Source organism: Mytilus edulis, chromosome 3 (genome assembly GCF_963676685.1).
Source record: "Mytilus edulis chromosome 3, xbMytEdul2.2, whole genome shotgun sequence".
Taxonomy (NCBI): domain Eukaryota; kingdom Metazoa; phylum Mollusca; class Bivalvia; order Mytilida; family Mytilidae; genus Mytilus; species Mytilus edulis.
Window position 1 is genome coordinate 76,786,229 of NC_092346.1, and position 25,062 is coordinate 76,811,290.

Here is a 25,062-nt window from a genome sequence, read left to right on the forward strand (position 1 = left end):
CCCGTTTTCAGGGTTCATATGGCTTAGTCTTTAGTTTTCTATATTGTGTCTTGTGTACTGTTATATTTCTGTTTGTCTGTTTATTTTTTTAGCCATAGCGTTGTCATTTTATTTTCGATCTGAGTTTGACTGTCCCTCTCGTATTTGTTCGCCCCTCTTTCATCACGGATCCATGATTTATGATTTACAATAATAGCATAGATAAAAAAAAAAATAAGTACTTCTTAAATATTTAAAATACAAATATGCATATATTAAACTTATAGGGCTTTAGGTAAACTGTGCATAAGGAAACTGTGAATTTCGGCATCAGTCATCTCAATTAAGGTCATGGAATATTTCGACCGTTTCCCTAAATTGATCGCCCTGAAGATCATAAAAAAAAACATTTTATTTTTGGTTTTGATTTTGGAAAATATTGCCGGTATTTTTAACGACCATTCTCTTAAAGAACAAATTTCTGGATATTTTGATAATACTGAACTCCCTTTTATTATGGGCCGGCACTAAGCCGGTACATTAAATGACATGGGTTTGAGATTGTTATATGAGTTTCTGCGGATCAGATATTTTTATTATCTGCGATATATGAAAATTAAAGATTTTAGGTTATTGAATAAGTTCATTTTTTTTATTACATTTTTATATAGGAAAAAGATGCCAAATATTTAAAACAATTAATGTTCATTGTTATATTGTGCACAGAATGCATGACCCGTATTTGGGGATTTCCCAAACCAGGTTATGTTTTAGAAATGTAAAAAGTTCTTACAACTACTCGTCGTCGGAACATTTTTTCAATCAAAATATATAGTTAGACCCTATATGTGAATCAATATTATTTCCAAAAAATATCATCATTAATGACTTGACAACAGTTTAGTAACTATATTCCTTCTGAATAGGTCAGTGTAAAGTTTTTGATTAACTTTTGAGGTGAATGGCGACATTTGTGTGCATTGTATAGAATATTACCATGAATTATGGGATATGAAATAAATGAACGTAAAGGATGTCTGCACATAGATTTATATTTACGAATGATGTCCTTGTACCGATGATAAAAATTAGTAAATGTTTTATGTTAAAATTAATGTTTATTAAATGTTTTAGCCTTCTACGAGTAGCCAAACAATATTCCTGGTGATGGACGCAGCTTCAAAAGGACAACTGCATAACCTTAAAGACAGGTATATAAACACTTGTATTATGTCTTTCCTACCTGATTTATGAGGTCAAATGAGTTTTTTAACAAGCTGTTCCTAACATAAATTTTGACCTGAACTTATCATCATCAATGTTTAGCTTTTCAAGATACCTCTGATCTAAATTGTTATACAGTTCAGTCTACCTCATATCTTGACTTACATATATAAATTGACGATGAGGGTCAGTTGAAAACAAAACTTTACGACAAAAGAGATGATTTCAGCTTACCAATTGTGAATTTTTCATTCCTAGCGCCTGCATACGTACTATATATCTCCCCCATTTGATACGATTTTCCCGGGCTTATATTTCCCATCATGATTTCTTCACAAGGTTGCTATTAAACGTAGAGTTCCAAATGGTGAAATTGAAATCATTCCTTCGGAAATTTCATGGACGCCATTAGATTTATTTCCGGGTTTGTACTGACATGAGCAACACGACAAGTGCCACATGTGAAGCAGCAATTGCTTATCCTTCCGAAGCACCGGTTTTTGGTGGTGTTTATGTTGCTAAGTCTTTATTTTTGTATTTTGTGAACTATCGTTTGTCTGTTTGTCTTTTTGCTTTGTAGCCATAGCATTGTCCGTTTATTTTTCGATTTCTGAGTTCTGTGTCCCTCTGGTATCTTTCGGCCATATTTTGTAGAGCAATTCTGTTTTCAAGTAAACCATTTGCTGTCAGCAATTCGAATGTTGGATTACCAAGTGTTTTCAAAAATAGTATAGTGTTGCCGTAGTAAGGATTATTTGTAGTTTTTTCGCCGCTGTTGTTTGCTTTAATTTGATATTGCGGCATTCAGTTGTTTATTCGCAGAAATCTGTATTATCTGTATGTTTGATTCATATTTTTGTTTCACGACTTCAATTTCCAATGGTATTGAAAATTCATATTCATAGTTTGACACCAATTTTATTTAAATTTAAAATATTTTTATGCCCCATTTAGAGGCATTATGTTTTCTGGTCTGTGGGTCCATCTGTTCGTGCGTTCGTCCGACCGTTCATCCGTCCGTTCATCCGTCTTCAGGTTAAAGTTTTTGGTCGAGGTAGTTTTTAATGAAGTTGAAGTCCAATCAACTTGAAACTTTGTTCACATGTTCCCTATGATATGATCTTTCTAATTTTAATGCCAAATTAGAGATTTTTTCACGGTCCACTGAACATAGGAAATGATAGTGCGGATGGGGCATCCGTGTACTGCGGACACATTCTTGTTTTATAAAGAAAATATTTCACACCATGTTGAATGATAAAACAAGCAGATAAGAATCGCAGATTCAAACGCTGATGCACCAGAAACTGCTTAAAATAAAGTCAATGATTTAGTCAAAATTTTGTGCAGTGGGATTATACTTAGTTGAGATTCGAAATAACAGTAAAGGGAAAATAAAGATTTACGTTTTTTTTTTGTAAATAAGTTCATGTGATAATAACGTAACGTCACAATTGCGTTGGCCCTTGGGCCTCAACCGTGGCACTCAAATGTTACCGTAGTGTTTTTTAATAGGCCGAATAGGTCGTATGGCAGAAAAAAAGGTTAAACAATCCTATCTTGCAATAAGTTGCAACTATGTTGGGTTTTTTTTTAATTTGAATATTGATTTATAACGAAAACGTATAGTTTCAGTCGGAAACCAGGTTGAAATAGAACAAAAGAATCGAAGCTCTTTGTTAGAGAAGGCGATAAATGTTTACTGTATTGTTTACTATTATAGTGACAAAATTTTTTAAAAGTTAATAGAAACAAACAAAATTGCAATTTTTTTCTCAATTACGAGTTGTTTTATTTTAAAAACACCATTTGCATAAGTTTTCAATTTATTTAGTTCATAGTTAAGCAGAACAATTAGATATCAAGTCGACGACATGGGTATCTTTCAAGTTGGATGACAAAAATGCATAACCTCCGATTTTTTTGAAAAAATTACCATGGACGGAAACCATATCAATCTATTACTTCAGTAATTTTCGTGTCTGCCCTTCTATTATGTGACTGAAGAAAAAATTCCAAAAATGGGTAACAATTGTATCGAAAAGAGAAAATTGAGTGCACCGTTTTATGTTGGGGCGTGTTTGAGTTGAGTATTTTGTCTTGATATCGCACAAAGCAAGAATATTTCATACATCGTCTCGCTTCAAATTCTATCATTTTTATACATTAAAGCTACAGGTTGACGTTATAACACAAAAAAATCACAGTACTAAAAGATGAAATATATAGGTCAAGTGAAATACCTATCTAATGAGTCACAAAAACAGAGAAGGTGTGTTCGAATAGCTATTTTTTTTACTGAAAGTACTTGACGACAGTCTTTCAAGTTGGATGATGAAAATGCATATCTTCGAAAAATTCCAATTTTTTGTGTGTGATAACTAGAGTTTATAGTCTTCATACACTAAAAAAATCTAGTCTGCCCTTCCACGAAATATTTATTTAGAATTTTTTTAAATGTTTATGAATTTTCGAAAATTCCACCTGACAACCGATCAGACAATAGTTTTAAGTTGAATCAATGCAGACAAGATTATTAACTGATGCTCATTAGCTAGTTGATACATTTGTCTTTAAAAATACAACTGACATATAAGGATCGTAATGGTGCAATATGGATTAATTTATCGGTTTCCAAGAGCAAAATTTGTAGCGCGTCATCCCTACAATGGCTTCCGTTTCTACGATTGTGAAAATGAACTGGCGTAATGGGGAGATAATTTTGACGAAGTAGGATCCTGACTAGTTTTGTATCTTAACAATGGCAAATAATATTTAAATATGGTTAAATTTCTATATATAGATTTAGGAAGATGTGGTGTGAGTGCCAATGAATATCTGTATATATATTAGGGATGACAAAAGATCTGAAATTTAATACTCGGATACTCGGTCATGATACTCGAGTACTCGGATGAATCTTAAACGTCTATTGAAAAGTTTAGATTTTAGGTGGAATACAGTGATTTTGGTATTACCTTTCATAAACATAAGACAAATGTACTACACACATAGCTTGCTCCTCTGTTTTTTGTGTCAATTAAAAAACAATTTCTACAAATCACCTATCATAATAGCAATTATTGTTAATAATGTACGTGTTCATGAACCCAGAGACATATAATACAATTATATGTCTCTGATGAACCAAATTTTAATAAAATCAAAAATATTTGCATATAAAATCCGACAAAGAAGACTACATTTGTATTATTCAATTTTTCTACAATGAATATTTCAAAGTAGAATGTTTTGTGTTAAATATTCAATTAATCACAGTATTTACCTTTTATTAATTTTTTGGGATGAGCTAAGGCTATTGTTTGGAGAATTTGATTAGCATGTACAGTCTACACTATTCTTTCTTTCAGATTTTCATACTTTCCGATGGATAGTTGCGATTATTTTAAAAACACACCTTTACATGTTGCTGCATCAAAAGCCAAGTTAAAAGATGTGAAATATCTTTTAAATGAAAGGAAAGTTTCTCCGTTTGTTCGAAATAGGTACATACTATGACCAGAATCTTGTTTAGTGTATTACTGTATGTCTCAATTTCCCTGTTTGCATTTCTTTTCTTCCACTGTTACAAAAAAAATTGGCATACTAGGAAATACCATGTGCATAGTACATATTTTAATGGTAAAATATCTTTAAGTTATTTTTACTTCACCTCATATATATCATACCAAATCTGCATTGCTTTAATAAAGTAGTTGATACCGCTAGCACATGCAGACATGAAAGTAACAAAAATTCCTAACACAATGAACGATACTGTTAATAAAAAGATAATTCTGGATTAGAGAAATATAGATTCCATCACTGTAACAAGTGTGTATCTCCACATGAGACAATTAAATTATAATATTTATTAAAGCGCGAGGCTTGTCGAGCTTTTTAATTAATTAAAATTTAACTGTTGGCAGTGGAGAAATATCGTATTACACGAGTTATAGTGGTGGAATCTGTTTCTCTAACAATTTTTCTCCATCCTTTAATTTCAATGATTTGCAGAAAGTTATGTTCTTTATTTATAAACTCATCATAGGTACCTGGATTGAAATTTTGTATTTGCGCCAGAAGCGCGTTTCGTCTACAAAAGACTCATCAGTGACGCTAGAATCAAATGTGACATCATCTGCGATAACCTTTTTTCAGGACGTCACAATAGGAAATTCAAGAAATTTAACGTCATAATTAATTCGACCAATCATTTACTGATAACAGATATTTCACTAGTGTTGAGTAATATTTTTTCTCACACCGCCCAAGAAATGTGAAAGTAGCAAAACATCTAGAGAAATGGTAATAGTCTATCTATTTAGTTATGTCAACAAAATACGCCTCTGTACTAGAAACGAGACGGGACCATCGCAAATATACACCACCATGGTTCAAACTGTGTGCTTAGATATTCTACTGTCAATCGTTTAAAAAAATCTGAATTTCCCATTTTCTTTGTCAACTTTTTCTCCTATCATTATCCGGCCTTGATTCTCTATAAGAAGAGGTCAAACACATGCCGGTTTCTAGTACAAATAAAGCTTCGAACAACTTGTTGCCATTACTTTAGACATTCAAACTCGTGACAACTACTAGAAAAATGATGCTTTTTACGTAGAATTCAATAAGTGTTTTTGGTCATCGGTCTCATCATTACTAGCTATTTTTCCACAAAAGTCTTGTTAAGAAACAAAATCCGATTATGTAAAAAAATATAGCAACGCCGGTGATTTCTTATACATTCACCAATTAAAATGCATCTAAGATTTACAACTATACAGAATGACAGCATGACATTTACAACCAAGGATGTAAAATCTATCGCTAACGATGTCTCATGCACGTCGTTCCCACACGAATAAGTCCTGCCTGTCTCTAATTAAACAAGTGAACTTGGTATTGTAAACAGTGAACAACCCAGAAAGTTGGTAAAACAAAGATCCGATATAAGGAATGCCGAAGCCCATCAACTAGAAGTTTTGTCATATAGTACGTAATAAAATTGTCACTGATAAGCTAGTTTTATCGCAAGTATTACATAAATATTGTGTAATGTTGAAGAATATTAGTGATTTTTATACAACACAGAATTTTTATTGAATCTGCAAATATTGTAACCACAAAAGTTATAATTTTGCAGCCCTCATTTCGACCAAATATTTGTAAAAATTAAAAAACCACCATGCATGATGATCAATTTGTCCTAACTATATAACTTTATCATTTTTTTCTTGACTAGCAGTCCACCACCAGCAGAGGCATAGAACAAGTGGTAGTAGTAATGTCAACTGTACCAATTGTTCTGAACAAGCTGCGAATTACGACAATAAATATCTCTTCAGCGAAGCTCGCGGCAAAAATATTTTGAAAATCTAAAGCTTATTTAAGATACAGCTATTAACCAAAAAGGACAAAACAATATGGGCAAATATGAGAACTTAATCGGGGCTAATTTAAGTTAAGATTTGTTCCACAAAACGGATTAATCTATACATCCTATGATAGATTAGTACTACGATTTGATATCTTTACTAAAGTGGTTTTCTGCGTATCCGCCCAGAGCTTTGCATGAGGAAGATAGCACTATTGTGTTGCTATTCCGTTACAAATTTTATCCTCTTGGTCAATCAAAATTTCATACCGAAAATATTTAAATTATGTTAACGTTTTATGTTGCAAGATTGTGTTGCGTAAAACATAGTTAACTTTTCAACATTTTTGAAAAGGTTCAAATGAAATTTATTCTGGATAAATAACATCCTAATTGTCTCTTGACAATTCTATTTCATTTCCAGCTTTTGGAAAACACCGGTTCAATTAGTGGAAGAAAAAATGCTATATTGGCAGAAAAGGGGAATGATGGCTCCTGAAAATAATGTGAGACTTTCAAAAAATGAATCTGATGATGCTCTGAGAAATATCAAAACATTAAGAAAACAAGACTTTAAGGAAGTTAAAAATGTACTGGAATTGGCTGAAAAAGACGCAAGAGAAGTAAAAGCTGAAGTAAGTTTTTTTGTAAACAACATTTACACCAGGTTGTGTATACATATTTTTATCATAAGAAAAAAGACAAATAGTATTACATAAAAAAAAAGTGCAATATCTCTAGCCATAGCTGCAAACGTCTTATTAGCATCTCCTACATTTTAATATTTGATTCAAGCAAAATTATGCTCATGTATATTTCCATTCCTTTATCTGCATTGTCCACTAGTTAACCTGTAGTTAAAAAAAAATAAGGATAGCAGGATGTGTTAACGTATGGTGTACGCTGTATTTTTTATTGGTGTAAGTTGTAGTCATCCCTGTTAGACTAGACCACTTTTTCCCCATAGACCCAATGTTAAACCCGCCATTTTGTTTGGTGGAGGGAATTTTCGACAAGGGTCAAGTGGTCAAATCTATAAGGCATCCTTCTTTCTTTGTTCTATAAATGTAAATGAATGGATTCTGAAAAAACAAATTATCTTAAAAACAAGTATGTTTACCCATAATTCCGTATTATTAAATATAAATATATAAATTGAAACACTGGATAGATATATCAGTTTACAGCTGCCTTCGTGAGAGAACAGATGGACGATAAAACGTGTCCCGTATGTCAACTTCAATTTTCTAGAAAAGACGTTATGATGCGACAATATAGAAACAAACATGGAACTACTGAACCATATCCGCAGAGCAGTCATGAAGACCCGCCACCGCCGCCGCAGAGGGAAGGAACATCACCTCCGCCGCCGCCACCGCCGCAAAAAGGGGACCTGCAGCTACCGCGTAATGAGGATATGCCGCCGCCGCCGCGTGATGAAGATACGCCGCCGCCTCGGAAGGCGGAAACACTTTGTTTTTAAAAATCCATTCACGATGACGGTAAGCGGACCAACATCATGTGGCAAAACATTTTTTGTGAAACAACTTCTTCAAAATTTAAGATTGATACAGCCCACTTTTCACAGAATACTATGGCTATACAGACGTTGGCAACCACTCTATGACGAAATACAAAAGACGGTTATACCATATGTTGAATTTATACAAGGGATACCAGTTGATTTAGAGAAGGATAGCTATATAGACCCAAGTGTAAGAAATATGATAATTTTGGACGATTTAATGTCAACATCAGCAAAAGATCCTAGAATCACTGACTTGTTTACGGAAGGTAGCCATCATAGAAATCTATCAGTTGTAGTACTAAATCCGAATCTTTACTTCAGTAAAGATCCTACACAGAGAAGAAATTGTCACTACTTGGTATTATTTAACAACCCTGTCGATAAAAAACAGATAATGACTTTAGGCAGACAAATGTATCCGGGAAAAGGACTATATTTGTTTTTTAAATTTGAAGAATCAACTAGTCAACCATTTGGCTATCTTCTTCTGGATTTAAAACCAACGACACCCGAAACGAACCGACTGCTTGGAAACATTTTACAGCAACAATCAGCAAAGACCAAAGAAGTCATTCCTACTTCAAATGATATAACAACAGTCCAACATTCACCCGTTCCTTATTCTTACGAAGACGGTCCTGGTGAACAGACGTATGAAAATATGCCCTCCTGTTACGATTGTGGCATGCACGATTTACAAAGACACATCAAACATTGGTGTCCAGAAAACGAATATTTGAAAAGGAAAAGAGACAACGAAGACCTAGGAAATGAAAGTCCTTCAAAAAAATCAGCCTCAGAATGGATTAAATATGATAGCGTTTCAGACGATAGTAGTGAAGATGTTAATATGGACGATAACGAAGGATATAAAAGCCTATTACATGAAGCCATTGATACAGCGAAAGATACTTGGGATACAAAATATGACAAGTACGTGAAAGAGGGTATGAATGAGGAAGATGCAATTCAGCGAAGCAATGAAAAAATAAGCCATATTGTTCAACGTCAATTTTTTAAACGCTATACTGAATTGTTGAAACTGATAGTTCCCCTAGATGAAAGCAAAGTGCACTCTGACATTGTACAACAAATTCAGGATATTGCTGAAAACGATACAGATTACGAAACTCAAATTCGGCGTATTCTCATGAAAAAGAGTCATCAATTTGATAAATTATTTGATGATGATTACTTTGAAATAAATACTGACACTGAGGATAATGACGATGAGGATGATGAAGAGGACACTGACGAAGATATACAAGAGGAAGACTAGTCCTTTATAACGTACTGTATAACACGCGTTTCATTATATCCATTTTGATATTTGTGTTGACAACATGTCTGCATGGGAGAAATATCTAAAGGAAATTTACTTCATTCCGTCAAATCCTGCTAGTTTTTCTGGACCAGACAAACTTTATAATTATGTACAAAAAGAAGGGAAGTACAAAATTAGTAGATATAAGATACGAAAATGGTTACAAAGCCAAGAATCATACAGTTTACAACGACCATAAAGGAGACCACAGAATAGAACGGAAATTGTTGGCATAGATGACCAATGGTCTGCTGACCTTATGGATATGGTGAAGTTTTCAAAATACAACAAAGAATATAAATACGTATTGGTAGTCATCGATGTGTTTTCAAAGTATTTATGGTTACGAAAACTAAAAGATAAAAAAGGCGAGTCCGTGGCAACTGCATTTCAATACATATTTAAAACAGGAAGAGTTCCAAATAGAATAAGAACGGATATGGGACAGGAGTTCAAGGCAAAGAGAGTTCAGACAGTTTTTAAAAAGGAAGAGATTAATCATTTTTATGCGTTGAATAAGGTCAAAGCATCAGTGTCCGAGCGCGTTATAAAAACAATAAAAGCGAAAATATTCCGCTACTTTTCGTACAACCAGTCTTACAGATACATAGACAAGCTTCAAAGCTGAGCAGATGGATACAACGACAGTATTCATAGCACTATCGACACGGCACCCATAGAAGTAAAAAAAGAAAATGCTGAAACGGTCCGCTTATCGAAATATTTTTCAAGACCACATTCTGGACAGTTAAAGAAAATTTACCACTCCAGGTTTAAACTTGGCGATCGAGTTAGGCCGTGTTCACATTGACCTAAATTCGGTGTTGTGTTAGTGTAACTCACACATAAACTAAACACAATTGCGTTCCCATTGATAAAACTCAATGTTTACATGTAGTTTAAATGATGTTTTATCTACACACAGTCGATAGTCAATGTAGGCCTTGTGTAGGTTAAGTGTAAACAAAACTAGGCATTTAGGACATTAGTTTTACCGTGTATATATTTAAGGAGGAAACTATTTTTGAGTAAAATTGATATTTTTGATAATTATTAGTATAGTTCTTTACAGAAATTGTTGTCTAAATTTTACAGTTTTTTTTTGTTTTTTTTTAAATAACGTACTTCATTAACCCTGATCAAGACTCAAAGCAGCATCATTGCCGAACCCATAAGGCAGCTACCAATTGATTTTCGGGGGGAAGCTATTATTATTGTTGAGTATAAAACATAAAGGCAAGGGGGTGGGGTGGTGAGCTATGGATTTTGTTTTGGAAACAAGAAATGTTTCCAGTTTTTGGCCCTGAAAAAAAATTGTTTGTTTCACCCTCAGCTGCCACTATTTATAATGCTAAAATTGATTTTGACTTGTCACCAAAATTTGTCCTGAAAAAATCAATAGCTCACGTCCCCCGTCCTCCGCTCCCCCTCCCCTCCACAAAAAATGAAGTAAATAGTTGCTGCCTAATTCATTTGAAAAGGTCTTCCCGAATCAACTTGACGTACACAGAAATATTCGCCACTGGTCTTTACTCAAACAACGAATCACGCATACATGCATGACTAAAAAAAGTGTGAGGTAAATGATATGTTTGTCTAGTATATCAGATCCGTTAAATAACACTTAAAATAAATAAAAAAAACGTTACCCTATTCCTTTACTAAATACTCCTTGGAGAAGAAATACCATTTGAAACGAACAGAAAAGATAAAAATGTAGTGATCCCTAATATCTCAATCCTTTTTTTCGGCTGTAAGCACGCTGCTGCAGCTAACGTTTTCTAATGCGTAATCGAGACATCTCTAGTATATTCAAACTACTACAAATTATAAAAATGGCTTTTATAAAGTAGCAACCACTTAACTTAAAAAAGGGGGAGGGTTATTTTTTTTTATCTGAGTCAGATTTTTTTTTCGCGCGTACGTTTTTATTCCTTTTTTTCGATGCTGGTGATCAAATTCTTTTTTTTTCAATATTTAACACTATAATGTATGGGGGAACTCTTGATTCAGAATATTTTTTTTATCATATGTATGACCATTTTTATTTTATCAAATTGGGGATCGGAATATTTCCATTCCCCCCCCCCCCCCCCCCCACCCCATCCCCACCCCCATTTTGAAGTCAAATGGTTGTTTCCTTATCGCTAGAAAAATTGTCCAAATATTTTGAATTTAGTTCTACGTAATGAACATTTAAATGACATATAGTTTACAAGTGGGAACATATCTTATGTACAGGTAGCTAAACAAGGTGTATAGATGTGAACAAATGTAATGTGAAACCAGTGTACACTACACTAAACTAATTGTAAACATGTTTACTCTACACGGCGTTTGGTGTGAACACGGCCTTAGACTTGCATATTTGAGAAATATTTTTTCTCGGGAATATGACGAAAAATGGACGGGTGAGGTATTCACGATATCCGGACGATTCTGGAGAAGCATGACACCGTTATATCGCATCAAAGATTACCATGGAGATGAAATTTCTGTATCCTACTACCATTCTGAACTTCAACAAATAAACGTCAAAGACAATTCGTTGTGGAAAATTGAGAAAGTGTTAAAAACAAAAGGAAGAGGACCCTATAAACAATATTATATCAAATGGTTAAATTGACCAACCAAGTTTAATTCATGGGTGAAAGCCAGTGATGTTAAAGACTTTTAATCTAATTGTTTTCTTTTATAATTGTATTACAAATAAAAAATATCAAATTCACAGTGTATATTATTTTTTTTTTTGTACCAAACTTTTTTTTTTATTTATAGTATATGTATTTTCTCGAATGTATTAACTAATAATCATAAAAAAGATAAATATACATGAAAATCTAAACATTTCTGATGCCCTTTACGAGAAACGTTCAGAAGATTTCACGCTGACTCCTAAAAGGGCAGAGTCTCCCCTCGATAAACGAGACCATGCATGTGTAGAATCGGATGAATAGTCAGACTCATAACAGTGGACAGGTCATGTCAAGCACCAAACATCCGCTATTGGCTAAATGACCTCAACTAGAGCCTCATTCACATACATGCACGTGGAAATCTACTCTAGATGTTCATGTATATTTACCTTGAAATATAATTATTACTTATTAAAATACGTTTGTTCATTAATTAAGTTAAGAATTTAATAACCTTTAATAAGCACCCTTATATCAACAGAGGTGGCGTGTTGATATCTATTCCAAGGTAATTGCGAGCATAAAGGACCACACTCTCTGCCATTGGAACGGAGTTATTCTTTCAAGTTTAAGAAAATTAGTTTATCTCCATATATCAGAATATTTTACGGTATTTAAATACTTCAAACTATTTTCAGTTCGAAATGACGTGGTGGTTCCTTGGAACTTTAACTCAAGAGACATGAACTCACCTGAGTTTTGTCTTATTTATAGTGGTTCGTGGACCGGTTCACCAATAGGGGAAACAACTCTGATGTTCACAAATTAAAAATTAAATTTTACCTGTTCAGTTAAATATGTCCGCCATGTTGATAAGTCGTGTTTTTATTGCTGCTACCAGAAAATCACATTTTAACATGATTAAAATTGATGAAGTGCCCAAATTATCGGATAACGTCAAATATTTATTCATGGAATTGATTAACGTTAATAATTATCATTTATTTCACATGGAGTAATTTTAGTGACCACTTATTATCTCTCTGTAAAAACAACAAATCGTGTCGGTTTTGGTGGTTTACTCCTGGTTTGCCCACTTTTAATTCTACAAATTATCTATTAGTTATGAAAACAAAAAAGACAAAAGGTTTAATGAGCATACAATTGTATAGTCTGTTCCAACTTAGGTAAATAGTTTGTAAGTGTTTTCTAAATATTCAGGTTGTTTTATTGTATAGCAAAATAATAAAAAAATCAAATATTTTTTCTCAGTAATTTAATATCAATTCAATCAATTAATTCAACATACATATACAGCAAATAACTAAAAAATGATTTTCAGTTATAAAAGTGTCTTTATGTTCATTAGTTTCTGAATGATTTTCGTGATAGAAATATATTTATACACTGAGTACTCTTTTATTGCAAACTTTATTTAATAAATTAATTAATTTTATAAATGCATTGCATAAGGAAATCAATTAAGCACAGAAAAGTAATAAGGGCACTACATGTAAAATGATGAGAAATACAGTCTTTTATATATATACATCAAAAGTAACAAAACATTTAATATATTTGCAAAGTCACAATTAACAATAATTCACTTCATTGTTCAGTTCAAATGGAGAAGATGGGATGTTGCGTCAGAGTAATCTACCACGTTGATGGGTCCTTGTTGGTATCTGTATATGAGTCTGGTGTCTAATTACTTTGTATGGTCGTCTTTAAGGTGGGCGGGTTCCTCCTGCTGCATACTGGATAATGTTGCATTCTGTTAGTGCTTTTGTCTTCTTCAGTAGCTCAATGGTCTCGTAGATGTTTGGGTGGGCGTGTTTGAGCCGCTTCTTATGTTTGTTGTGCCATCCTTCCAGGTGATTTGTGCATGGTGCGGGGTCCTTCTGTGTAATAGTGGTTCTATAGAAAGCGGTAGTTTTCAACCCAAAACTCTGTCACGTAATCTGTAACTGAACTTGTAGCGGGTATGTTTTCAGTTTCTCTAATGTCTTCTAAAGTGTTTAGCCAAACATCGTCAACAAGGTGGGGTGGAACAAGAGGTACCAGTAGTACTGCGGCTCGTCGTATCAGTTAAGTAATGTCTTCATTTTCTTTATAATAGGACTGTAGTCCATATTTCTGTGCCTTTCGCCATATACACTGGGTGAAATGGAAGAAGCAGCCTTTCATGGTTACCCCTGGACATACTGTCTGTGTTGCGTTGTTGGTTGCTGTCTCGTAGTCAATAGATAGTGTTTCTGGTTGAAGCTGTAACTAGTGTTTTGATCAATGGCTACTGAACAGTTGCATTTATATTCTAGTTGTTAAATTTAATTGGATAATTTTATATTTTACTAAATTTTGAAACAGTGTATTGTATTGAAATTTAAAAAATAATAAGTTGAGTAAATTAAAAGATATTCAAATGAGATTTATTCTATTTAATCTTTAGTTTCATTATTTTACTTTTCACCTTTTTTTCAGAATGTACCAATAATTAAAAAATATTTGTTGATAAATTAAAATATTTATTCATTTTAGTACACATTTTCCCTATTTTTTTGGAATAAAATACATTATCCTGCCAAATATATATAAACTATAGAAATTTTTTGCACATTTTCCTTGATTTAATAGCAGAATATAATATTCTTTTTTAATTTTACAGGTAAAATATAAGGTAAAAAATTTATTTATAATTCAGAAATAAACTATAATTGTTAAAACAACAATTCCCTCTATGTTTACATATACATGTAATTAAAAGTGGGCAAAAAGTAGCGATATATTCGCTTTTATTGTTTTTATAACGCGCTCGGACACTGATGCTTTGACCTCATTCAACGCATAAAAATGATTAATCTCTTCCTTTTTAAAAACTGTCTGAACTCTCTTTGCCTTGAACTCCTGTCCCATATCCGTTCTTATTCTATTTGGAACTCTTCCTGTTTTAAATATGTCTTGAAATGCAGTTGCCACGGACTCGCTTTTTTTATCTTTAAGTTTTCGTAACCATAAATACTTTGAAAACACATCGATGACTACCAATACGTATTTATATTCTTTGTTGTATTTTGAAAACTTCACCATATCCATAAGGTCAGCAGACCATTGGTCATCTATGCCAACAATTTCCGTTCTATTCTGTGGTCTCCTTAATGGTCGTTGTAAACTGTATGGTTCTTGGCTTTGTAACCATTTTCGTATCTTATATTTACTAATTTTGTACTTCCCTTCTTTTTGTACATAATTATAAAGTTTGTCTGGTCCAGAAAAACTAGCAGGATTTGACGGAATGAAGTAAATTTCCTTTAGATATTTCTCCCATGCAGACATGTTGTCAACACAAATATCAAAATGGATATAATGAAACGCGTGTTATACAGTACGTTATAAAGGACTAGTCTTCCTCTTTCATATCTTCGTCAGTGTCCTCTTCATCATCCTCATCGTCATTATCCTCAGTGTCAGTATTTATTTCAAAGTAATCATCATCAAATAATTCATCAAATTGATGACGCTTTTTCATGAGAATACGCCGAATTTGAGTTTCGTAATCTGTATCGTTTTCAGCAATTTCCTGAATTTGTTGTACAATGTCAGAGTGCACTTTGCTTTCATCTAGGGGAACTATCAGTTTCAACAATTCAGTTTAGCGTTTAAAAAATTGACGTTGAACAATATGGCTTATTTTTTCATTGCTTCGCTGAATTGCATCTTCCTCATTCATACCCTCTTTCACGTACTTGTCATATTTTGTATCCCAAGTATCTTTCGCTGTATTAATGGCTTCGTGTAATAGGCTTTTATATCCTTCATTATCGTCCATATTAACATCTTCACTACTATCGTCTGAAACACTATCATATTTAATCCATTCTGAGGCTGATTTTTTTTTGAAGGACTTTCATTTTTTAGGTCTTCGTTGTCTCTTTTCCTTTTCAAATGTTCGTTTTCTGGATACCAATGTTTGATTTGTCTTTGTAAATCGTGCATGCTGTCAAGCACTACTCCACAATCATCACAGGAGGGCATATTTTCATACGTCTGTTCACCAGGACCGTCTTCGTAAGAATAAGGAACGGGTGAATGTTGGACTGTTCTTATATCATTTGAAGTAGGAATGACTTCTTTGGTCTTTGCTGATTGTTGCTGTAAAATGTTTCCAAGCAGTCGGTTCGTTTCGGGTGTCGTTGGTTTTAAATCCAGAAGAAGATAGCCAAATGGTTGACTAATAGATTCTTCAAATTTAAAAAAAAACATAGTCCTTTTCCCGGATACATTTGTCTGCCTAAAGTCATTATCTGTTGTTTATCGACAGGGTTGTTAAATAATACCAAGTAGTGACAATTTCTTCTCTGTGTAGGATCTTTACTGAAGTAAAGATTCTGATTTAGTACTACAACTGATAGATTTCTATGATGGCTACCTTCCGTAAACAAGTCAGTGATTCTAGGATCTTTTGCTGATGTTGACATTAAATCGTCCAAAATTATCATAATTCTTACACTTGGGTCTATATAGCTATCCTTCTCTAAATCAACTGGTATCCCTTGTAAAAATTCAACATATGGTCTAACCGTCTTTTGTATTTCGTCGTAGAGTGGTTGCCAACGTCTGTATAGCCATAGTATTCTGTGAATAGTGGACTGTATCAATCTTAAATTTTGAAGAAGTTGTTTCACAAAAAATGTTTTGCCACATGATGTTGGTCCGCTTACCGTCATCGTGAATGGATGTTTAAAAAAAAAGTGTTCTGTTTCCTCCTTCCGAGGCGGCGGCGTATCTTCATCACGCGGCGGCGGCGGCATATCCTCATTACGCAGTAGCTGCTGTTCCCCTTTTTGCGGCGGCGGCGGAGGTGATGTTCCTTCCCTCTGCAGCGGCGGCGGCGGGTCTTCATGACTGCTCTGCGGATATGGTTCAGTAGTTTCATGTTTGTTTCTATGATGTCGCATCATAACGTCTTTTCTAGAAAATTGAAGTTTACATACGGGACACGTTTTATCGTCCATCTGTTCTCTCACGAAGGCAGCTGTAAACTGATATATCTATCCAGTGTTTCAATTTATATATTTATATTTAATAATACGGAATTATGGGTAAACATACTTGTATTTAAGATAATTTGTTTTTTTCAGAATCCATTCATTTACATTAAAAGAACAAAGAAAGAAGGATGCCTTATAGATTTGACCACTTGACCCTTGTCGAAAATTCCCTCCACCAAACAAAATGGCGGCTTTAAAATTGGGTCTATGGGGAAAAAGTGGTCTAGTCTAACAGGGATGACTACTGGTGTAAATTTTTTTTAAAAGGTATGCGACATAAAGTTTCCCAATAACAAATTCGAAGGGAAATAAAAAGGATATTTGAAAACATAAAATAAATAAGGTCATGAAATGTAGGAAAATCAATGTATTGAACGAGTTGAAGTATCCTGACGCCTTCAGCAAAACAAATAAAGGCAACAGTAGTATATCGCTGTCCGAAATTCATATCAGTCCTCTACGTCGGTGTAACTTATGTGCTAAATTTTAAAGTTCAGCGAAATATTAAATACAACTTTTATACGAAAAATGTTTAACTGACACATTAAAGGGCACATACTTTATCAATATACATGTTTACAAGATACTACGCTTGGAAGATGATTTTGAAATCCCATTCTCCCATAAAAGATGCTTAAACTAATAAAGTAAACAAGGATCACGGTAGGTACAGTGTCCGGCTAGAGTCGTGGTTTAAAAAGTTAAATTTAGAATTAAAATGCATTTAATCCAAAATACCGAATAAAGCCATTTTCTTATACATACCAATGCAAATGTCGACGGAAATGCATACATGGAATCTATATATCCTTAGATATACAGACACTTTACAAAAACTATTGTTATTTCATTGAAAACGACATTTTGAGACTAAATTAAGTTTTTTTTTTTTGGCTTTTTCGAGTGTGTCCTTTTTTATTGAGTGATTATACACATTTCTTATAGCTAAAAATTTTATGTGTTTACGTTTAAAAACTATAAAATAAAGGCTTTTAAAAATTAAGTACTTTCAAGGCACATGGTCTATCAACACTTGCATTTTATCATGAAACAAGTATCGTTTATTTGTATATATTCTTTTTCTCACATCTTATAAATTGCATGTACAGTATATATCCGTGATGTCAACAATCTAATGTAAGTCTTCCGGACCATATAAGTATGTGGACCTCATGGGATAACTATTACTGAACAGCAAAATGTCGACTTGGAAGATAACTACCAAAAATGTCTTAATGAACTGTTAAACAAGAGTTCACCTGTTTTACTAACTGACAAAAAAAGTCGATATGATACAGAGTCGAATAATTGATACAAGAGACGGACAGAAAACAGATACACCCAGATTAAGACAATTAATTGAAAGACAATGGGTTTCAACTTGTAACTTGTGCTGTTTTGGGTAGCCTTTGAACTATATAATTAATTCATTTCATGTAACCGTCATTGTTATAGATAAGTTTATTGTATTATTGGATCGTTTCTAATGTATACCTATATGGTCCCAAATGGGTTTCCCCTTTGACTTTTTTCGCCAAGTAACATAAATATATCTTTCGTTTAAAATTTTACTTTTTTAATACCCCACCCCACCCCTAAACCATTAGTTTTCCCGTTTGAATGGTTTTGAACTAGTTATTTTGAGGACCCTTTATTTTTGAAATACTAAGGCTTTTCTACCTCAGGAATAGATTACCTTAGCTGTATTTGGCAAAACTTTTAAGAATTTTTGGCCCTCAGGCAATGCTCTTCAACTTCGTACTTTATTTGGCCTTTTAAATATATTTTGATACGAGCGTCACTGATGAGTCTTTTGTAGACGAAACGCGCGTCTGGCGTAAGTGTAAAATTTTAGTCCTGGTATCTATGATGAGTTTATTTATAGCTTGCTGTTCGGTGTGAGCCAAGGCCCCGTGTTGAAGGCCGTACCTTGACCTATAATGGTTGACATTTATAAATTGTTATTTGGATGGAGAATTGTCTCATTGGCACTCAAACCACATCTTCCTATATCTATCATATGGTCCGACCATATACGCGCACAGTTTGACCATATGAGTATACGCATATGGTCGTGACCATACGCGTATGGTCCTAATACTCATATGGTCCGGAACATAAGCATAGACAATTCGAATTGAGACGTACATACATATATTGTATAAGATGAGATGTATGTTTGTTCTTAAAAGAGTATGCATCGTAGATATTTCATTATCTATTTGTCTTGTATCTTGTGTTATTTATTTTATTGTTTAAGAAATGGAAACCGAAAATGACTAAATGCTGTGAGGAGGAGTCTGATTATGCAAATATAATAATTGATCATACAGCAACTAAACACCATATTGATGGTGTATATGTAAAAAAGAAGATGTGGTATGATTGCCAATGAGAAAATGACACAGAAGTTAACAACTATAGGTCACCGTACGTATGTTCTTTCCATTAACAATCCAAGCATATCCTCATGAACTCCATCATTTGTATAGTCTTAACTCGAATGCGACAACAGATGGTCATTTTAGCACCAGAATCTATGACAAACTAGAGGATTGAACTTCGCCGTAGCAGCAATATGCTTATTTCATATGCGTATGGAGAGTACATTTCTAAACTCATATGATATTCAGAACTTTCAGTTGCTTCTCAAATTTGTAAAATGTCATCGTTGTCTGAGCAAAACATATTTGAGCCATGGTTCAAAAAATTCTCGTACTTTTTCTTTAAAAGTTCAGCGTAATAGATAATAATACAGAATGGCCTTGAGTTACAGGTGTCAGGTGTCTTTTTTGCTGTTTTGTTTGTTTTGTCGTATGACTTTTGACGTGACATGGTACTTTTACATCCTACCTTCGGGTTTTTAACTTTTTTATATATTTTGGGCATTTGTTACAGGCAGGTCATGAGGTGCGATAGTGACACAAATGGTTTGTGTAGTGTTGTTTCTATTTGGTTTACCCTTGTATATATATTTACTGATGTTTTACCTTATTTGGCATGTGAATACTTCATATGGTATGTTCTATCAACAACAACAACAAAAATATTGAAGTCATTGTCAAAGTTTGCGTCTTTGTAAGTGTGTATAGAGGTACCCCAAATAGTTACTACACTATAGTCACAACAGATGTGGCCGGCCTTATACTATTTACCTGGTTTTTTTACGAAAATAACATTGGTTTGTGGTGCGAATGAAATGCAACTTGACGCAAAAGCAAGGAACATGAGATCACCTATGGATTACGTTTGTGGTTTTTTTTTCTTCATTTTTAGGAAGATGAAAACTTTAAACACACATCAGACCAAGAAAGGATATATATGTTTTTGAATAAAGCATCAAAGGGCGATATAAAGGCAATTAAAAGGTAATTTGAATTTTAGTTTACATCTACCGTATACTATAGTATAGCAAATGAATAAACTAGGTTTTTATGAAGTTGGAAATGTTATATATTGCAATCCAACTGCTTCATAAAGACTGCAACTAAATAGTATACAGGTAAAATTTGCTCACGTGAATTCCACATGAAAAATTTCACGTGAAATTCACCTCAAACAAGCTTATACATGACACTCACGTGAAAATTTTCATGTGAATTTCACGTGAATTGAGATTCACATGATTCTCATGTGAAAAATTTCACATGAATTTCACATGAATTTTTCAACAAAAAATATTGGTATTTATAATGATTTTACTTAAATTTGAAATTTAGATGTTTGAATTACTTTATATCAAAAATTCATATGAATTTCACGTGTACAAAATTCATGTGATTTTCATGTGAATTTCACATGAATTTCACATAAAATTCATGTGAAACTCACATAAACTGATTTCACGTGACTTTCACGTATAAGCTCGTTTGAGGTGAGATTCACATGAATTTAAATTCACGTGAAATTGATGTGAATGAAATTTGCCTGTGTATATCAAAAATAATATTTGGTCAAGAGAGCGTGGTCCTCTCCCTACAGCTATGTACATCCCCAAACTCCGAAATAATGGTGACGTTGCTTCATTAGACTAACAACGTAGCAAAGAGAACGTTACCGCTGTTTCGTAGTTTGGCACAGTCCTGTGATTTCACACGCCATACAACTATGTGGGTACATCTGTATTTATATGTTTATAATAAAACCACTGTGAACAATTATGTGAATCGTTCGCATAAGCAGGCTACATTTGCAAATCAAAGAACTATTTGAAAATCGACTAAAATCTGCTTTTAACGAAGATCCGAAAGAGCCCGGATTGAAACGTCATTAACTGATGACTGCCTTGAAACTTGAATAACTAACTAGAAAATTGGTGAGACGAACGTCGACCACTCAAAGGATTATTTTCGATTTAAAGTTCGAGCCTTATGATTTATTATATCAAATTACTTTAAAGAAGAACACCAAAGTAAATACTGTATAGGTTTTATTTGCATTCTATACTTCTATAGAATAGACGTGCATTTCCATGATAATGTGCTTTTCAATTCTTAACGCACCAAACGCTCCTACTGCAGTCCAGTTCTTTAGCTCAATTTGGATTTGTCATATTTATGCGAAACAGGTTGATTATCAGGAAATAATGTAACAAAACGATTTCAGCAGCCAATCTCTCTCCTGTAACATTGAGGTGGCATGATCAGCAAAATCCCTGTCAACCGATTGGATTTTAACTATTGAGTACTAATGTGTTACATATTATTTAGAGTAAAAAAAATCATATCAAAAATGCAAAAGTAAAAAAGTAAAAAAGTAAAAACGTATTGGATTATTACAATCCATCAACATCTCGGGCGTATTTGAATCATTTAGTAGGTAAGTATAATTAACCAACGACATGAATCATGAGCTGGAAATTGGATTTTTTTAAATGTGAAACAAAGTAAGAATTCACGCTTTGGGGTTAAATTTTCGTCCCCTTAATTACACAACCTCGTTACTCACTTTACTTCTGGATACATAATAGTTGAATTGCATCAAACTACAACAGACTAGGTTGTATATTATTTTATAGCTACTTAAAGACTGATGCAAATCTCCTTCGAAGTAGTAATTATGACAGGAGAACTGCATTACATCTAGCGGTTGCAGAAGGACATTATGATTTAGTTGAATTTATCATTGGGGAAATCGAGAAACATCAAATCAATAAACCAGACAGGTAAGACTGATGTCCTTACATTATCTTGCTTGTCTTCATTTATCCCTTTACGAATTCTTAATTCACGTGTAATAAATTCATATATTTATTAGTTCATGTAGATCTTTACAAATTCGCAATTCACAAATACCTCAAATTCATCACCATGATCTTATTTATATTGTCGGATCTAATTAAAGTTGTTAGAGACCATATATGCGTTCATAGGGTAGTTTGCCAGATCTCTTGATATTTCGGTGTATTCTGATACTGTTCCTCAAATTTTTCGTTAAGATTTCTTTGACGGAAAAGATGTTAAGTTGCATCTGGCATAGTCTATAGCAAAATAAACATGTAGAACTTCTGCTTAACAAAACAAAACTTTGATTATTTCTTTTTTTAACGATCTACAAAGTGCAAAGCAAATAATACTGCATATTTTGTTCTTTCTTCGGCATTTCCACTTTATTCCTTTCTTACTACATCTATTTTCATGTTAAGTTAGTAAAAGTGATTCTACGTCATATACGTAAATGAAAATCTTGTTTACTTATTTATTCAGATGGGGAATTACACCTCCGCATGAAGCTATGAAAAATTGTGACGACGATATAATTGAACTCTTCAAAAAGAACATGAAGGAATCCGAGTTTTTGACATCATTTATGCAGTCCCCTTCATAGTAAAGAAAGGGTCTAATTGTTATTGTTTATACTTGTATATAATCGAAATTAACATAGATTTTGTTGAATATTTTATATGTTACAATATTTTATTATATATACTCTATTGAGATTGTCAGTATTTGTCTGTGATATAAAGAATGTAGAAATGTTTAACTATAGTGCCGAATGTTTGTGTCATTAAAAACAGAATATTTATAAGACAATTATTGCGTCTTTTTATCCTACTAATAAAGCTCGTGTATTGATTCTGCAAGTACCATTGAACGAACTAGTCGCTATAAATAAATATGGATCACATATGGAAGAAATAAATAGGTTGTAAATTGAAAAATCAAGCATTCCAAATGATAAGTTCCTTTTCAGACAAATATTTGTTTTGCTGAAGTTAGATGTTTTACAGAGCATAAAATTGTCCCTAACTAACACCCGTCAATGCTGATCAATCATTTTTATGATACGATCTTGAACTATTACTTCGTGATATTTGTTTCAAAATAAGAAAGAGGAATACAGGAGTAAAAAAGAAGATAATGCATACGATTTAATAACATTTCTCGAGGATGGAGACGTAGATTGTATTTACTCTATTATTTACATGATTATAATCCAGTGGTTCAGGTACTACAGAAAAAAAGGGCAGGAACCGTTATTTTTGATCACATTCATGTTTGCAAGGTAAAAAACAGTTCTGCCGAAATCGTTCATCAGGATCGAAACTATGTTACTTCTTGAATAATAAATTGTAACAGATTACATGAAATAGGTGGAACCTGGACTAAATAAAAGCAACAGTATTATACCGATGTCCAAAAGTCATAAATCGGTTTAAGCAAATTTAAATCAGTGTTACATACTAAAACAGAGTAACACACAACTATAAAAGGAAAACAATGGAACAACAGAAACACTTAAATGCTCCCAAAAAAATCATGTCTTGTTTTAGGATATTTTAAGAAAAAAAGTGGGTTGAACCGGAATTATAGCTAGCCAAACTTCCCTCTTATATGACAATATCGCTAAAATGGCAATACTACGCGACTGTATGATTTTGATTGGATTTTTTATGATGTTATTTTATGTATTTTAGTGACTATGTAAAGAAAACTAAAATATAATTATATTTGTAATGGTGTTATTATTTGTATTTCCTAACATGTCAGTCTTTTTTCTGTGTATAAACAAAACAATCATGTGTACATAGTTGTTTTCAACCTCAAATCATACAAATGAAATAGCTTGAGTTTTTTTTATCCTAACTTTTACATCCATGTAGGAATAAAATTTAAATAAACTAACTGTAATATAAGGCAAGATAATGTAAGACCAAAACGAAAACACACTTAAAAACAAACAACATAAAACAAGAACATTTTAGACGAATCACGAGTAACTCGACTATACTGACAAATGAAGCATAAGTGAAAAATACCAAAAATACAGAATTCAACAAATGATAAGACGTAACACAATATCCAATCGGCCGGGAAAAGAAACATCAAACTAAATACATGAATGTTGGATGTATAAATACCGAGACACGTTGTATAGTAATGCGAATTCATATTCGGGAAAAGTCACGTTATGTGTTTAGCAGACCAGACGGCGTAGACAGTAAACCAAAATCTAAGATCGCTAGTTAGTTTAGACACAGACCCATCGTATATTTCTACCAATTCATGATGGTGTTTCAAAAATTTAACAAAGTGTCAATTTGAATCTTAACTCCGTTGGAGCAGTTTCTGCGTAAGGAGCACACTCCTTTATATGAATTCCGTATAGAGTGAACATGCACAAGCTTAACTTATATTACCAATGAGATATTTACACACTATACGATTGGGTCGATAGTATGTTACTGCTGGGAAGTTTGAAATTGTTATTTGGGAAGTACTGAAATTATACTTTAGTATGAAGTCGTCACTCTGTGTCAATATTGAGTAAAAATCAAGATTTGAACCAGTCCTTCTAGTATCAGTAGTATCCTTAATTTCAAACTCACTGGGATATATGAGATGCAAGTACTGACTGAAATATGTGTTATAATGTGATAGGACATCATCAATATATCTGAAAGTAAAAATAAAGAATTTCGCTGCGTGCTTTTTTCTTTTTGTCTT

At 33.2% G+C, this 25,062-nt stretch overlaps 1 protein-coding gene across 2 annotated transcripts in view; it reads left to right on the top strand.

Annotated features, from left to right (window-relative positions):
- Positions 1 to 23,148, top strand: part of LOC139517483 (CARD- and ANK-domain containing inflammasome adapter protein-like) — a 67,603-nt gene extending 44,455 nt beyond the window's left edge. For both annotated transcript variants that reach the window (XM_071308591.1, XM_071308592.1), the window contains 6 exons: positions 1,114 to 1,190; positions 4,575 to 4,709; positions 7,005 to 7,215; positions 20,393 to 20,484; positions 22,134 to 22,280; positions 22,822 to 23,148. In XM_071308591.1, coding sequence (XP_071164692.1) covers positions 1,114 to 1,190; positions 4,575 to 4,709; positions 7,005 to 7,215; positions 20,393 to 20,484; positions 22,134 to 22,280; positions 22,822 to 22,942 — 783 coding nt within the window. In that variant the 3' untranslated portion in view covers positions 22,943 to 23,148. The remainder of the gene's footprint in view (positions 1 to 1,113; positions 1,191 to 4,574; positions 4,710 to 7,004; positions 7,216 to 20,392; positions 20,485 to 22,133; positions 22,281 to 22,821) is intronic.
- The last annotated feature ends 1,914 nt before the right edge of the window (positions 23,149 to 25,062 follow it).